Source organism: Meles meles, chromosome 5, assembly GCF_922984935.1.
Source record: "Meles meles chromosome 5, mMelMel3.1 paternal haplotype, whole genome shotgun sequence".
Taxonomy (NCBI): Eukaryota; Metazoa; Chordata; class Mammalia; order Carnivora; family Mustelidae; genus Meles; species Meles meles.
In genome coordinates this window covers 59,752,040-59,768,888 of record NC_060070.1, presented here as the reverse complement: position 1 = coordinate 59,768,888, position 16,849 = coordinate 59,752,040, and the positions used below count along the sequence as shown (strand labels likewise).

The 16,849-nt window shown below is 36.3% G+C and overlaps 1 protein-coding gene across 4 annotated transcripts in view; it reads left to right on the top strand.

Annotated features, from left to right (window-relative positions):
- Window positions 1-16,849, top strand: part of UTRN (utrophin) — a 505,495-nt gene that overhangs the window by 122,333 nt on the left and 366,313 nt on the right. For all 4 annotated transcript variants that reach the window (XM_046006019.1, XM_046006018.1, XM_046006020.1 and 1 more), the window contains 10 exons: window positions 291-368; window positions 723-815; window positions 1,973-2,145; window positions 4,513-4,628; window positions 5,302-5,462; window positions 8,628-8,831; window positions 9,754-9,935; window positions 10,642-10,792; window positions 11,973-12,092; window positions 13,892-13,993. In XM_046006019.1, coding sequence (XP_045861975.1) covers window positions 291-368; window positions 723-815; window positions 1,973-2,145; window positions 4,513-4,628; window positions 5,302-5,462; window positions 8,628-8,831; window positions 9,754-9,935; window positions 10,642-10,792; window positions 11,973-12,092; window positions 13,892-13,993 — 1,380 coding nt within the window. The remainder of the gene's footprint in view (window positions 1-290; window positions 369-722; window positions 816-1,972; window positions 2,146-4,512; window positions 4,629-5,301; window positions 5,463-8,627; window positions 8,832-9,753; window positions 9,936-10,641; window positions 10,793-11,972; window positions 12,093-13,891; window positions 13,994-16,849) is intronic.

Genomic DNA, 16,849 nt, shown 5'->3' with positions numbered 1-16,849 from the left:
ATGCCTGCTACACCCCAGAATCACTAAGTGATAATCTTTGGGGGTAGAATTAAACAGGCTTGCTATTTTTTGAATGCTAGGGTTCCGGCAAGTGAGGGATCTACTATCTTAGGATCTTGGTGGGGTCATTTGCATTCTGTCACCAGGAGCCTCCATGGTGGCCTGAGAAGCAGGCCAGAGCTCCTGGCACAGAGGGGCTCCGCAGGCTGAGCTCTCGGTACACCTCAGTGTCCCTGTTTGTTGGCAACATGGAGAGTCGGTCTCATTTTATGTCACATTTTGTTTTCTAGCCGAAGGAACGTGGCTCCACAAGGGTCCATGCTTTAAATAATGTCAACAGAGTGCTGCAGGTTTTACATCAGAACAGTGTAAGTTCATGGTGTGACTTTTGGGGTTCTTTGGTGCCATCCGGATTATTTATCGTCAAACCAGCCACCTGCTCTGTGCATTGTCATCAGCTGATTTTTGGAAACATTTTTCTTACGTTCAGTATTGAGCCTTTTCTGTGAGGGAGGGAAGAGTCATGCTTTTTCTGATTTCTTTATTGATCTATTGTATAAATAATACATTTTTGAGATTTAGGCTTATCTGCTTCTCTAAAATGAAATTTCTCTTATCATTCACTTATACTGCTATCCAAAGGTACTAAAACAGAAGTCTGGGCTTCTGTGGCTAAATTGTCATAAGAGGATTTTGTTTGTTTTTGTTTTTTTTCTTAATAGGTGGATTTAGTGAATATAGGAGGAACTGACATTGTTGATGGAAATCACAAACTGACTTTGGGATTACTTTGGAGTATCATTTTGCACTGGCAGGTGGGGAAATTTTCAATTACTTCTTAATAGAAATGAAACATGTATCATTTGTGTGTTAGTTTCTTAGGGCTGCCATCCCAGAGTACCATAGTCTGTGTGGCTTCAACAAGAGAAATTTATTTTCTCATGGCTCTGGAGGCTAGAAATCCGAGCTCGATGTGTCAGCAACATTGGTTTCTTTTGAGGCCTCTCTCCTTGGCTTGTGGGTCACCGCCTTCTTCCTATGTCCTCATGGTGTTCCCTCTTTGTGTGTGTCTTTGTCCTGATCGCCTCTTCTAGTCATAATGGGTTAGGGCCCACCTCTATGATCTCATTTTACCTTCATAAGAGATCCTGTTTCCAAATATATTCACATTCACCAGTAGTGGGGTTAGGACTAAAAGAATTTGGTGAGGGACACAATTCAACTCATAGTAATTTGGAATGAAAGAGTCTGACAAACAGCTGTTTTCTCCTGGCATAGAAAAAAAAAAGTATCTTTTTTGAAAATATTAAATTTAAAAAGTTGACATAATTTCTGTTTTTATTAAAAAAATTGCAAAAATAGCTTAAAGAATTCTTGGATACCTTTTACTCAGATTCCCCAAATGCTGACAGTTATTATCTATACTTCTGTGTTTTCTTTCTCTTTGCCTAAATACTTCAGTGTGTATTCTGTAAAAACCTTTTTCTTCAAAGTAGGGAATTCTCTTATATAACTAGAATATAATGTTAATATCATAATATACATGTACAATATATAATATAGTGCTAATACTGTTAAACATACAATTATATATTAAAATAATATGTAATTATTAAAATCAGGAAGATAATATAAGAACAATACAATTATATAATTTATACATCTTAGGGAGATTTTTTTCAATTGCCCTGGTAATATCCTTTATAAAAGAAAAAGAAAATACAAAATCATGCATTACATTTATTTGTCACATCTCTTTAGTCCTCTTTAATCTGGAATAGTTTTTGAGTCCTTCTTTGTATTTCATGATATTGAGCTTTTTGAAAAGTACTGGACAATTACTTTGTAGAATATCCCTCCATGGGGGTTTGGCTGGTATTTTCTCATGATTAGACTCAGGTAATTGATTATTATCATTAGACTTGATCCAGCAACTATTTTAAGTTATAGGCAGCATGGTTTTTTTGAACAGGTAAAAGACGTCATGAAAGATGTCATGTCAGACTTGCAACAGACAAACAGTGAGAAGATCTTACTGAGCTGGGTGCGCCAGTCTACTAGGCCGTACAGCCAGGTCAACGTCCTCAACTTCACTACCAGCTGGACAGATGGACTTGCCTTTAATGCAGTGCTCCACCGACATAAGTGAGATATGACCTTACTTAGAGTGGGCCTTACAGATTGGTATCTCCTCTCTGTCTCTCCCTTACTATTCCTCCCAAAAGCCCCTTCCCCACTACCACCACTCTCCTCTCTGCACACGCTTAAACATTAAGAAAAGAAACTTTATGGCAGAAAATACCCATTGAGTCTTCATTTCCATAGGATTCGAATGCCACAGTGCAATGTCCTTGGTTTCTTCTACGTATTTACAAGTTTTAAAAAATGTAAAATAATTCATATAGTTCAGTCCCATGTATTCAGTACTAACCAGTAATATATATAGTGGATTGTCTTTTCATTCTTATACCAAAAGGAAAGCTCTATAAATTTATAAATTCAATGCAATCTCAATTAAATAAAGATAGTTGATTTTTTTCATAAAACATGTAATTGTATAAAAGACTAAAGGCCCAAGGAGAGCCAGTACCCTCCTGAGGAAGAACCAGGTTGAAGTGCCTCTGAAACAGAAATAAAATTAGTTATGAGGCTATATTTATTAAGACTATATATGTAGTACTATAAATAAATACATGAATATAATAATGGTCTGCATAATGTGAAATTGCAAACATTTGACTGTTTTGACATATAAGAATGGCAGTTGCATGGAGTTCAGTCTAACAGGATAAGGAACTCAGAAATAGCTCCATCCTGCTGTGCACCTGAGCTGATGTTGCAGATAAGCAGATGAATGGATAGTATGGGACAACTGGTTACCCATATGTCAATAAATAAACAGTATCCTTACCTCCCATACCCAAAAGTAATTCCAGATACATCAAGGATTTAAATGTAAAAGGCAAAATTTATTGTATATTTTGTTGCTATTATAAATTACTTATTGTTTCAAGTTTCTGTTTCCTGTATGTTTTTTGCTGATATGTAAAAAAATGCAGTTGACTTTTCTACATCTTAGATCTGGAAACTTGTTAAAAATTTTACAAATTTTTCAAAAACATATCTGTAATTGGGTGTTTCTGTAGGGTGGATTTTTTTTTTTTTTACTATCCATGAATCATAATAGTTTCTTCTCTCCTCTTTTCTTCTCTTCCCCCCTCATTTTTGCCTTGTCCTTCAATACAGTGTTGATTTGAATTAGTGATAGTGAACAGAATGTTTTGTTCTACATAACGAAGGGAGTAGTTTCAGTATTTTACCACAAGACTGATATCTGCTGTTGCTTTTTTCATATACTTTTTATCTAGTTAAAGAACTCCCATACCCAAGTGTCTTCCACTTCTTCTTTATCAGTTTACGAGGACTGGCCTCTCTTCCTAGCTGGTTTAGAGATGTTATCAAAGAAATTGAATTTTAGCCAAAGGTTTCCCCCAACTATTACTTAATTGAGTTAGCAAGCATCTGTGGAGTGCCTTTTATGTGCTAGGTATAGGTCATATAGCAGAGAATAAAACAAGCAAAAATCCCGGTCCTTTTAGAATTTCCATTCAAATAGAAGGAGGAAGACAATTTAAAAAATGTTAATGTAGGTCATATAGTATTTAGAAATAGTAAACATGCTGAAGTAAAATATATTAGGCAAGAGTGGATGAGGGACTGACTTTTGGGAAGTCAGTGGGTGCAGTGGCATGAGTAGGAGGAGTATTAAAAGATGAGGTCAGAGGAGGAACTGGGTATGAAGGGCAGGCAAAGCCCAGAAATTAAGTGGGTCTAAGATGCAAGAACAGATAGAGTACAAAGAAAATGACCAAGTTTTGGGTAGGTCAGAGCAACAGTGATGTCCAGTTTGCTGGATTAAAAGAAAATTTAGAAAGAAAGGAAATACTAGACAATAGTAGTATGGAGGGGGATAATTGATGAAAAGTTCTCTCAGGGTTTTGTTGCAGGAGTATCCCATGAACAGATCAAAGCTGGGTTTTCTATTCTGCCAATCATGGTCTTTCAGTTGGAGAATTTAGTCCATTAACATTGATTGTGATAATTAATTTATTTAGGTTCACTTTTACCTCTTATTTTAAGCTTCTTATTTATTTTAACTTTTCTGTGTATTTTTTCTTTGTTTTCTTATATAGATTCATTCTTCTTCCCATTTTTTCCTTTACTATTTGGGAAATATTATGTACCATTTCTAATCTTTTTGTGGTTACTTCATAAATTTTAATAGGTATTTAACTAACACAAGAAACTTAGAATGTTTTATCCATTGTTTTCATGTTGTAAATTACTTTAAAATATATATTTGACAAGTCTTTGGGATATAAAAGATAAAAATTTCTTCATTTAAACTCACAGGTAAAATAATCTAAAACTGAAATGTATTAAAGTATAGCAGTGACTATTTTTGTCCATATATTTCATTTTCATTCATTTTATTTCCATTGTAATTTTCAGACCTGATCTCTTCAGCTGGGATAGAGTTGTCAAAATGTCCCCAGTTGAGAGACTTGAACATGCCTTCAGCAAAGCTCAAACTTATTTGGGAATAGAAAAGCTGTTAGATCCTGAAGGTATTGCTCAATGTTTAATTTCAACCTTGATTTTGCTCTATAACTTTGAATACTTGAATTTTTTTTTTTCCTTTTTAGAAAGAGTAATAAGAATTGTGGATTTTTTTTTTTTCCTTTTAAGTATGGTGCAAGCCATTTCATTGCAGACTAGTTATTAGTACTGTTGTACTTAATTTGTAGGATGCTTTGGTGGGAAATTTAATTACATCATTGGAGAATAGTTACTTATACTACCATAAGATTTAAAGTTTAAGACAATGCAATTATTAGAGAAGCAGTTCAATATTTGTCTTATTTAATTAAAGTGCATTTTTATGTGATCTTGCATGTAATGTAAAAACTTTAGTTACAGATATTGCAGAGTTGAATTCTAAACTTTTTATATTATAAGTAAAGTCTGTGTCATCTTAAGTGGTAGATTATCTGAACATTTTTGGGAAGCTTTTAGGGAGATTTTTAAGAAATAGGTTACTGAACAAAATAAATAATCTTCTTTGCCTTTGTCTCATCTATTATTATATGAACTAGAAATTTACTGAGTTCTGGTATTGCAAAGATTATATACTAGTATTGTTTATGGGTACTAAAGGTAGTTATTTTATAGCTAATATTGAGCAATTCACATATTTTCGACATCTAATTTAAGCTGCTTCTTATTTTCTTCCACTTTTAGATGTTGCTGTTCAGCTTCCTGACAAGAAATCCATAATTATGTATTTAACATCTTTGTTTGAGGTGCTTCCTCAGCAAGTCACTCTAGATGCCATCCGTGAAGTAGAAACACTCCCAAGGAAATATAAGAAAGAATGTGAAGAAGGAGAGATTAGTATACAGGTACAGGTCAATTTTTATAAAAATTTTGACTTGCCATATTTGTTTTCTCTTAAGTACTAGATTAAAACACTTTCAGGGGAGTCTTTTCTTGACTGAGAACATCTTGGGCTCTCAGCTTACATAGGCAAAAGAAGTTCTGTTTATCAGTTAGCATGCTATCATATGTCAGCAGCATGTAATGGAAAACGGTGGCTCAACTGATTTTACTGAGAAGGAACATACGTTATTTTAGACAATAAGGCTAGAGTTAGAGTCCAGGGCTGTGAGCATTCTCCTGCACGATAGGCTTAAGAACCTACCTTTTCCCATTGTCTGTTCATTTTATCTTTGTTGTCATGTGCAGAAGATGGTTTTCCCACATCAGCCTAGTGTGTTCCAAGTACTAGTCTTTTTTTCTTTCTTTTTTTTAATCATTATAGTCCCACAAGGGCTATCAAAATGTAAGTTTTATTTCCCCTTCATTTAGGAGGAGTAATTGCCAATAGGCTACTGAGTTTTTCACTTAAGGGCTTCCAGTGGTTTTATTCACCAGGATATAAATGTATATTTTGGGGAAGATACAAAGTCATGAATTTTTCTTCCTGAATGATCATGTCTTGAATCAATCTGTATTTTCTTACTCTGTTGTAGTCTAACCAGTTCTCTTAATTCATAAAATGAGAGAATCTTAACAGTTGGACAAAACCTTTTCAAAAGTCTTTTGATCCAGCGTGTTAGCCAACTCAGCAATTAAGGGATGTACATGGCTTTCAAAATGATAAATACATTTTAGAGAGTCAGAAAGCATGGGCTTGGAAGCTCAAAATTCATTCCTCTTACAATTTGTTTTGAGTTGCTTACTTACCTTTTCAACCACAGTTTTAGCTGAAAAATCTGCATAAAACCACCCACTTATAAAGGTGAGTCAAAGTACCTACAGTGATATTGATAGACATTCAATAAGCAGCAGCTATCATCACTTTAACTTTTCCTTCTAAATTAGTTTTGGCACTGCCATTTATCCTCACTCAAAAAGTTCCTTTGTAAAGAATGTTAGTTAATTCTCATCTAATGACAATGGTCTTGAATTGGCATTAACACTTGTTTTTCATTCTCCGGAGCTCAGAGAGGTTACTTATTATTTCTGATTTTCTATGGGTAGTAGGTACCAATTCTTTTATGTTCCCCATTTCAAAAAATAGCATGATTTTACAGAAACAGAAAATAACTTACTGAAGGAAAGAGGGCAAGAGATGGGCCAGCTTTTGAACCCAGGGCTCTTTCATAGCTTTGAAAATCGAGTGATACTGAGGAAAAGCCCTAGTGTTTTATACCTGACTGAAAAGAAAACGCTGAGAAGCGTTTGTTTTGAGTAACATAGCTGTCTGTCATTAATGATGCACCCTGCTAATTGGCTCAGATAATCTTCTGAGGTTGCCTTTTGATTTTAAAATCATTTCTTTATTAGATCGGGGTTCCTTTCATTAGAAAGGTGGTATATTTTACTTCATACAGTTAAAGCCATTCTTCAAAAGGAAGGAAATTTCATTTGCCTTTCATGATGTGTAGATAAAATCATCATTTTTGTTTAGTGCTCAGGATTCCATGATAAGAATTAGAGAAGCCATTTGCTGTTTGATTAAGAGCAAGTGTATTAACATTTTCCTGCTTTCATTAGTGCCATAGAGGCTGAATTAAGTTAACTGAAGAAATAAAATGTGGCTAAGTTTTAATCATCTATCTACTCTTTGACAAGAGTTTGCCACCCGCTCCTTTCCAATGAATACTGATAGCCAGCCTTCCTCTCTGGCTCTTCCTAAAACATACGCTGTAGGACTTAGGTAGTCAGCAAATAATTCTTGCATTTCTCTGTAAATCACACTTTCAGTTGAAAGTCTCCTCTCGTGTTTCAGTTAATACCTCTGAACATTGGCAGTTAAATAATGCCTTCCACCTCAGCCCTCAGGGATCGTAGGGCCCATCTAAGTGACTGTTGGCTGGTCACTAACTGTCCTTGTGCTCAGGTATCCTCATTGTAGTCTAGGGGTTTGGTACTACATGATATCCAGGGTTATTTTGTCTCCACAGTTTGAGGATTTTTAGGTCCAGAACTCATCTCATTTCCCCTTCTCTGTCTTTGGCACCATCTATGTCTTAATTATCCAATGTTTCATCTGCGTGCTCCCTGATTCACTTTTTTAACTCCTGCATGTGGTTTACTGGGTCTGTTTGGTTCTTCCATCAAAATGTTTTTGGTGTGTGTTTTCTTTCTGTTCCAGCCTTCATGCTAATTAAAGGCCTCATCTTCTCTTTTTGTTTTCAAGAGCCAGACTACCTCTGCAGTCAGTTCCTCTCTGGCTGCTGCTCTGTAGTCATGATGGACATTGTCTTTTCCTTCCCCAAGACTTTGTTCATGTGCGTTCTTGTCTGTGAAATGCTTCTGCACCTCCTATGTGCATGGCAAGCTTCCTGTCTTTTCTGGTTCACTGGGACTTTTTCAGAGAAGTCTTCCCTGAAACCCAGCCCCGTATACACCACACACACACACACACACACACACACACACACACACACACACACACTCTCTCTCTCTCTCTCTCTCTCTCTCTCTCTCTCTCTCTCTCGGACAGTTGCCTCAAAAAATACCATTGGTATACCAGTCTGGATGTGTCGCAGTGTTTCAGTGTCTAAAATGCAGTACAAAATGCAACTAAGTAAAACTGGGGGTCAAAGCAGAGTTCCAGTCTCTATCTATTTTTCTTTAAATTATATCCATCCTTCAAGGCCCAACATGTTCCAGATTCACTATAAAACTTTCCTATTTTAGCCCTTAGTGTACTCAAATAGCATCCCTTGTTGGATCCGTGGAATTTATAACTTTGCTAATAGCCATTTTATTTTTGCTCAGAAGTGATTCATGTGGGTTATTTATCTCTCTCTGACTATATTAAAATTTCCATGAGTACAGAATCCATGAGTGCATTCTACTTTTGTCCTCTTTGCCTTCCCAGAGCACTTCACAAATGCCTCCTGCTCCGTTTATGGCATTGCGTGCCCTGCTCCTGAGAATTGGATGAATGCCTAAGTCATGGTGGAACCTTAATGTTCTCCATACAGCGCGTCTTTCTTGAACACCTTCTTGCTTTCATGATGCCTGTGGGTGTTCTGTTGGGTTTGTTTTTCTAGAGCTCAGCACTGGAGGAGGAGCATGAGCGTCCTGGAGCCGAAACCCCTAGCACGGTCACCGAGGTTGACATGGATCTGGACAGCTATCAGATAGCGCTGGAGGAAGTGCTGACCTGGCTGCTTTCCGCCGAGGACACTTTCCAGGAGCTGGATGATATTTCCGATGATGTGGAAGAAGTCAAAGACCAGTTTGCTACCCATGAAGTAAATAACCTGTAGCTGATGGACAGGCTATATGCACCCTGGTGTCTGTGCCTTAATCAGGGGCTCTACCCTGATGTTCCTTGTTTACTGACATCTCCGTAGGAAGGTCATGGTGTATTTTAGGACTTGTGATATTTAAATAGGACTTGGTTTTAAAATTGGTGTGCGTGAGTAACTGTGCATTGGAATTAGATTTCAGATTTTAGTCTTATATGGCTTGTATGTTCTGTGGAGCCACGGACAAAAATTAATGTGTTGTACTGCTTGTTTCTGAGGTTAAGAATTATATGGTTAAAATTAAAATACCATATGGCTCATCAATACACCAAATCTTTAGGTTTTGAGTGCCCCCTAGAAAGTGACTATTTTCATTGATCAGATAATTAAGCAAATATCCTATCCAGTGTTCCTGTATAATTTTATATAATGAAAATTTCTTATTGTTTTGAGACTATATATCTTTGTAGTGTAATGATTTGATTTGATTATATGGAGATTTCCTTTGATTAAGTAGTTTTTTTTTATGTGTTGGTATATTAATAGATGGGTTTATTTGCTATTTTGATTTGAAAATAATAGAAACGGTAATCTTTCTGAAGCAGGTCCTCTTGGGTGAGCATGGTGTTTTACTTATTCTATTTTCTCATAATTCCGTGTTCACAATCAGTAGCGTAATCAGCATTTATTTAAAAAAAGCTGGTATCAGATGTAACATTGTCCTCTTTGATCTGTTCCCCTTTTTACTTAAGCTAGCTGCTTATTTCCGATACTCAGCGCTTCAACCATTGGAGCAAAGTCTACTTTATTTATACTCTATGTGGCTACTTTTTTCTGCAGCACTGATATTAGGCATTAACAATTTATTAAGATTTTTTTTTTCTTCAATGAGCAGCTCACAAATCATAATGATGTACCTTTCTAGGCTTTTATGATGGAACTGACAGCACACCAGAGCAGTGTGGGGAGTGTCCTACAGGCAGGAAACCAGCTGATAACACAAGGAACTCTGTCAGATGAAGAGGAATTTGAGATTCAGGAACAAATGACCCTGCTAAATGCTAGATGGGAGGCACTTAGGGTGGATAGTATGGACAGACAGTCCCGGTGAGTGGAAGCAAAGAAACTAACACTTTATCCCATCGGCTGCATTGCTCAGTTTAGCTCGGTGAAAGCCTGCATGTCTGCGAAGATAATTTCAGAACTTGCCTTGTAAAAGTTGTACTTTTCTTTTTGTAACGTTGCTGGGATTTTGTGTGATGCTTGTTTCCTCTTCGATGTGTTAACCGAATGAGAAGGTAAAGGTTGGGAGTACAGAAATGAGCAAAAAAGGAGAAGACATTTCATATGGACAGTTATCTCTTCACGGCATTAAAATCAGCCAGCCATGAACTCTATCTGAAGACAGGACTATATAGTATTTATCTACAATTCCATCGTGTAACGTTTTTTTTAGAGCAGTTTCTTTTTCCCATGGTTCATTTTATTTTATGTATTGTGTAATAAGGAGCAAGCTGCATTCCGTTGCAATTTCCACCTATTTAATAAGCAGGAATTCCGGATTGAAGAAACAATGATTCTGATATGAATAGAGGGGGCTGTGATTTGCATCCTTTAGCTCCATTTAATTGACTTCATTTAGGAAGAAAGTAAAAGTTTTTGTGCTTGTTTCTGTATTTAAAGACTGAATGGTACTTCCAATGGTTAGACAAGACTGCATTCCCTTGCCCCATTTCTTTGGTGCCTGGAGCATGTGTTTGGCTTTTGCAAAGGGGAAAACGAGTGGGGCTGACGTGTGTTTGTCCTCGGCCAGGCTGCACGATGTGTTGATGGAGCTACAAAAGAAGCAGTTGCAGCAGCTGTCCGCCTGGTTAACGCTCACAGAAGAACGCATTCAAAAGATGGAAACTTGCCCCCTGGATGATGATTTAAAATCCCTACAAAAGCTGCTGGAAGATCATAAAGTAAATCTGGCTCATATTTCTTTTATACCTTATCAAATATGAAAAGGCAACACTTAGCCTTCTCGGGGACTGATGGCTTCTGTCATTTGTGCAGAGATGGGATATTTCTTCAGTGTTCTCTTTTATTCAGTGTCTGATATAAACACTCAGGCTGTGTGGCTTTTTTAAGCCCTAAGCCAGGGATGACAGTGCAGGTACAATTTTACATAAGTCTGTGTAGTTTTCTTATGAAAGGACTTAGTGTTCATAAGGCTCTTAAGGGTTTTTGTTTTGTACCTCTAAGTGGCTAAGGACCCTAGTGTATTGGAATTAATGCAGGGTGTGGGGAATGAAGCAAACCCTAAGATTTATCTGGACCTCATCCTTTAACGAAAGCTATGTTTCTTCTGTGATAGAGGAGAGTATCAGGCACCAGACAAGGAATCGAAATTTGGTAGACAATATAATCTGGTCACAAATTTAGAAGATAACTTTTCATAGTCAGGGAAAGGAAGAGTAAAAGAGCTTCTCTGCAAATTGAAGAGTTTTATTTTTCAGTGGAATAACTAGATAACTGATAGATAAAGCATAAGGATACATTAAACACGACTCAAGAGGCATTTGACAACACTGTTGGCGTTTAATAAATTACCTACGTGCAAAAATCTAATGACCTATCATGCTTTTCCCATGCAAAAGGGGAGAGCGGAAGGTGTCTGTATATCCTGAATTGCTTTCCTGTGTAGCTAATCTAAGTAGTTCTGACTTTCAGGCCCCATTCTACTTACCTCTCACCTTACATTATGTTTCACTAAAATGATCTGACTCTGTATTATTATTATTATTTTTTTTTTGGTCTGAGGAATTCTATGTTCTTATCTTAATTTCTTTTGTATTCACTCAAGCCCTCAGTTCCACTTTTTTTTTTTTTTTTTTGCCAGTACTTGTATTAAGAATGATGATATCCCATTTGCGATTTGTTATGGCACTGCATTTTTCTACCTGCTTTGGTTCATGATGATGAAATGTAAAAATGTTAAGGGGCTTGTTTCATTAGTAGAACACTTAGAGTAATGACGGGAAGTTTAAACACGATGCCTCATTAAGTGTCCTTAATTACTCTTGGCAGGTGAGTGGATTTTAAATAGGTAAATGTGAAGAGAATAGAAATAATGGTGTATCTTAATTTTTTTTTCCCTAGCGTTTGCAAAATGATCTTGAGGCTGAACAGGTGAAGGTAAATTCACTAACGCACATGGTGGTGATTGTTGATGAAAATAGTGGTGAGAGCGCCACTGCTGTTCTCGAAGATCAGTTACAGGTATGGACCCTGGAGGTGGGCTAGTCCCAAGGACCCTGTGGTCTGAAACCCTGATTTGGCACCCCTGTTCTTCAGGTCCTGTCTCACTGTTCATTTAGAGGAGTACGCTAACCTTTAGTTTGAGCTTCCCAGTTGGGTTCCCCCAGCTGTGGGTTCAATAGGGGTACTCAGGATCTTTCCTTTCTTGCTGCCTTTGGCGGGCGGACGGGCAGGGCTGCTTGTGTTCCCCAGCTTCCTCCTGCAAAATGGAAACAGCTTGAGGACTTTGTTAAAATGTAGATTCCGGGCTCCACACAGACCTGAATCCCTGGGAACGGGGCCAGTGGATCTGTACTTATGTGCCTGTTGAAGTTTGAGAATTTCAGCTATGCAGGGTTAAATAGCCCTGCTTCTTTGGGAGATCAAAGCATGACTTTCAACAACAGTTTTGGGAACCCCAAAATAGCTGCTTTTTGCACAAAGGCTATAGTGTATCTTTACAAGTCTTTAATTAGAGATTTTTTGCTATTTTGTTTGAACAGTATTTGGATTACCCAATATGATGATGCCAGATGATTTTCAATCACTTTCAGACTACAATCTTATCATTTGAAATTTTTTCTTTTATAACATTTAAAGTTGGCCGGTGGTTCTGAGACTTTTTGGTGGAACATTACTTAGTTATTACAGTAATCTGAGAGCTAGGCATTCATGTCTTGCCTATTTAACAGTGAGGGGATGGAGATTCATGTGATGCCACTGAGATTTAAGTAGGCAATGAATTTTCATGCCAAGACTGGAGTCCTGTCTTTTGGCTCTAACTTCTCTACTCTTTGCTTTCTACAAAGCTTACCCTGGTATTAAGTATTGAAATAATATAATATGAATTAAATAATTCCTTGAACATGTAAGTAATGTGGAAATTAAATGTAACATTTGTTAATCGTTATTTAGAAAGTGGTAATAAAATAATGTGTTGGAAAAGTCATCATAAATAATGATTTTTAAACAACCAAATTTATTCATTTAGCATTGCTAATACTCCTAAGATTCTGTTCCTGATTTTTGTGTAATATAAACAGAACAAATCAATTGAGCATTTTTAAAAATCTTACAGAAACTCAAAACAGTTTTTATAGGGTTAATTTTTTTTTTTTCCTTTTTGGTATTCCATATGAAAATTTTCTTGGCATATAAAAGGTGATTAATTGATGCAATGATTTTTTTTGAAAAGATAATTGCAGCCTGAAAAAGTTGAAGCACAAAAAGTAGATATGTATGCTCTGTTCTGAAGGTATGTGAAAAGTGTCAAATTATCATATAAAAACCACTGATACGGAAAGAGCAGGAATTTGGAGTCAAAAGTTAAAGAACAGAGTTCTAACCGTACCACTTTCTAACTATGTAATACGAAACAGTTAAATTCTTTGGAAATTAGTTTTTCTCATCTATAAATTTATAGGATTCATCTGTACTATTTTAAAGCAATTTTTATTAAAAATATTTTTTTTTTTTTTATTTATTTGACAGCGAGAGAGAGAGATCACAAGTAGGCAGAGACGCAGGCAGAGAGAGAGGAGGAAGCAGGCTCCCTGCTGAGCAGAGAGCCGGATGCGGGACTCGATCCCAGGACCCTGAGATCATGACCTGAGCCGAAGGCAGCGGCTCAACCCACTGAGCCACCCAGGCGCCCTTAAAAATATTTTTTTATAAATTGTTACTCTGTAGTAAAGAGCAATGGATGTCATGAATTTCTTTAAGGATCATTGTAACTATCTTTTAAGGTTCTGTTGACAAAGGATAGTTTCTTCCTTTACTAGAAACTTGGTGAACGCTGGACAGCAGTGTGCCGTTGGACCGAGGAACGTTGGAATAGGTTACAGGAAATCAATATGTTGTGGCAGGAATTATTAGAAGAACAGGTATGAAACTGTTAGCCGTAATGCGCGTGACAGATGGTGAAAAGTAACTTATATTTAATGATGGTATTACGATAAACTTGTCTTGTTTACTTTCCTTTGAAAGGAAAATACACAATGTTTATTTTTTTCAAAATCAGATCTCTATGCATTTAATAACCGATCAAGTAGCTACTTGATAGAAATCATATTATATGGCTTCATGGTAATAACGCTTAATTTGATGTGTTCGTTATGTTAGTATGTAGACATTCTACTTTGATGATTATGATTTCTTATTGTATTTGTGTTGGATATTGTGTTTGAACTTTTGTATCAATATAGTAGTGCTTAGCACATTTAGCTCAGTAAATAATTCATAAATGAATCCACTCAGTGCTCTGTGAATTTTAAATCACAGTTTTTCTTGATTTTTAACCAAGATAAACTACTAAAATTAACAGGAAAATATTTAGCAACACCATCAATTTATTACTGGGTTAATACTGTATTTTTTCCAATAAGGATTACTATGGCAAATGAACTTTTGGCTCTGATAAATAAAAAGCTGCCACTGAAGTTTTCAGTCAGAAGTGTGGCCCTTTGCCCACCCTCCATCCTTCCAGAAGAGTAACCATCAAAACAGAATACAAATAAACAAAACTTTTCTCCCCAAATGTCAGACATTGTGGTTTTAGAAAATAAGCAGATACTTTATTCCCACATTTCAGTGTCCATTTAGATTCTTTTAAATGCATTTCATTTCCATCCACAAAAAGCGACTATATTCTTTTCAAGGGATAAAAACAAGTGTGTGATGTTTTGTGGTTTACTAAATACGGTGGCAGAGAGAACATCTTAAAAAGTAGGTTGCAAAATTTTCCCAGTATAAATTGTTAATCACTACCTCCTGCCCCCAGTCTTTGGCCAGAATTTTATTATTAAGAATCCTTTGATGGATCTTATTCTGACTTCTGACATATTTTCGTTTCACTATATAAATGTTTATGTTTACCTGAACCCTTGTATTCAGGCCAAAGAGTCACAGAGAATAATTAAATTCCACTTCAGTAATGACAGTAGGACACATTGATGGCTAGAGAAAACCATTGTGTTTCTCTTATACTAAGTAAAATAATTTAAAATTCAGAAATACTTTTTAATTTGGTAATAAAAAATCTTAAAAATAGGGAATGACTAGTAGTTTCGCCATCTGTAGATTTAAAACTAACCTCTGAGTGTCTTTCTGCTAGTGTTAGGGATGGAGAATCTTCTTAAGATGTAGAATTGGAACCAACATTGGTACTTAATTTACAGATAATTTGCTTTTGCATGGAATGAGACTAACTAAACTGAATCTGAATTAAAAAATCTTTCAAGAAACTATCTTTTGCTTGGTCGTAGAGGCTTTACAACAGTGAGAAATGGGCTCGAGAATTAGTTCCATACTTATGCAGGATAGGCCAAGTGTAAGTGTGGCATGCAGGATATTCTACAAAGAACCTCAACCTGCCTTTCCAACTTTAATTTTCCCTCCATCCTTCCATGTCCGCAGGTTCAAACCCTGATTTCCCAGTTTGTAGCCCATTCCTAGACAGTCAGTACCATCGGAGTAGTGCTGGTTCTTTTTCAATCTTCTTTTCCCAATGCATGGCACGTTGTAGCTTCCTCATGGTTTGCGTTGTTTTGTTTTCATGTTTTTGAAAGAGTGAATGTATTCTGTTTGTTTTCTAGCCTCTCTGGTTTCACTTAAGGGGTGGTATCTGCTAGGGAATGTCTTTTTACCAGTTTTTTCATTTTTGAACTCTCCTCTTCCTCAAGGAATGAAGTCATCTATAAACTACCTCTCCCTCCCCTACTATCCTAAAACTAGAAGTCATCTCTTCTTCTTTGAAACTATATGACATTTAATGTGTGAGTGTGTGTGTGTGTGTGTGTATTTAATTCCCAAATTAAAATATAGTGCAGACACCATTATGTAATATTATATTTTATATTATGTAAATGTTATATATTAGAAATATAAAATAAGCTATTATATATATATATATGTATTTTGTAGTATCTGCACTTTCTTTTGCCCTAGTTACTTATGTGCATATCTTACCCTTTTACTATATTGAGGAAGGATCCCTGTTTGCCATTTAATTAATGTTCATTTTTTTTTTGTGGAATATAGAGAAAAATAAATAAAATAGCTGGAGAAAGAATTGATTCTACTACTAATACAGAACCAAGATTTTCTCCTCCAACTATATAGAAAAGAGCTTCTGCTACAGATAACTATATTATAGGAAGAATTATCCCAAAGCAGCCATGTGGTTTTCTATCCGTCTTTCAAGTTTCTCTTTCTGCATTACTGAACATCTTCTTCATGTTGGCCAATGCAGTTTAAATGTCTTTATGTTGGCTTTGGACAATCCTTAAACTTTCTCTTCTAATCACAATTGCTGTTGAACCTGGAGCATTTCTGTGATTTTCCTGAATGATGCTGTGGAAAAACCACTGGCTTTGGGGTATGGGTCTTTGATCTGATTCTCTCATTAACTAACCAAGTAATCTTGGAAGTAAAATGGCTTATCTCTCTCTCCTCCCTAAAATGCTGTGCTGGGTCAGGACAATTCCTAAGTTTTCTCCTGCCTCCTGAGAGTTACAATATGATTCCTTTGGAGATTTGGATAGTGATTGGATTTTAGCCTTTTAGATCTACCTACCTCCCTGAGAATTAGATTTAATTACCCAGGTGTGGGGACTAATGTCAGGTTGATCTGTTGCAAATCTGAGAAGGATAATATCTTAAAGAAAGATGTATTTCTAGGCCATGCATGTCTCGAGATTAGGTGTTTAAAGTCCTTCCTACCCTAGGTGAGAGTGAAGCCT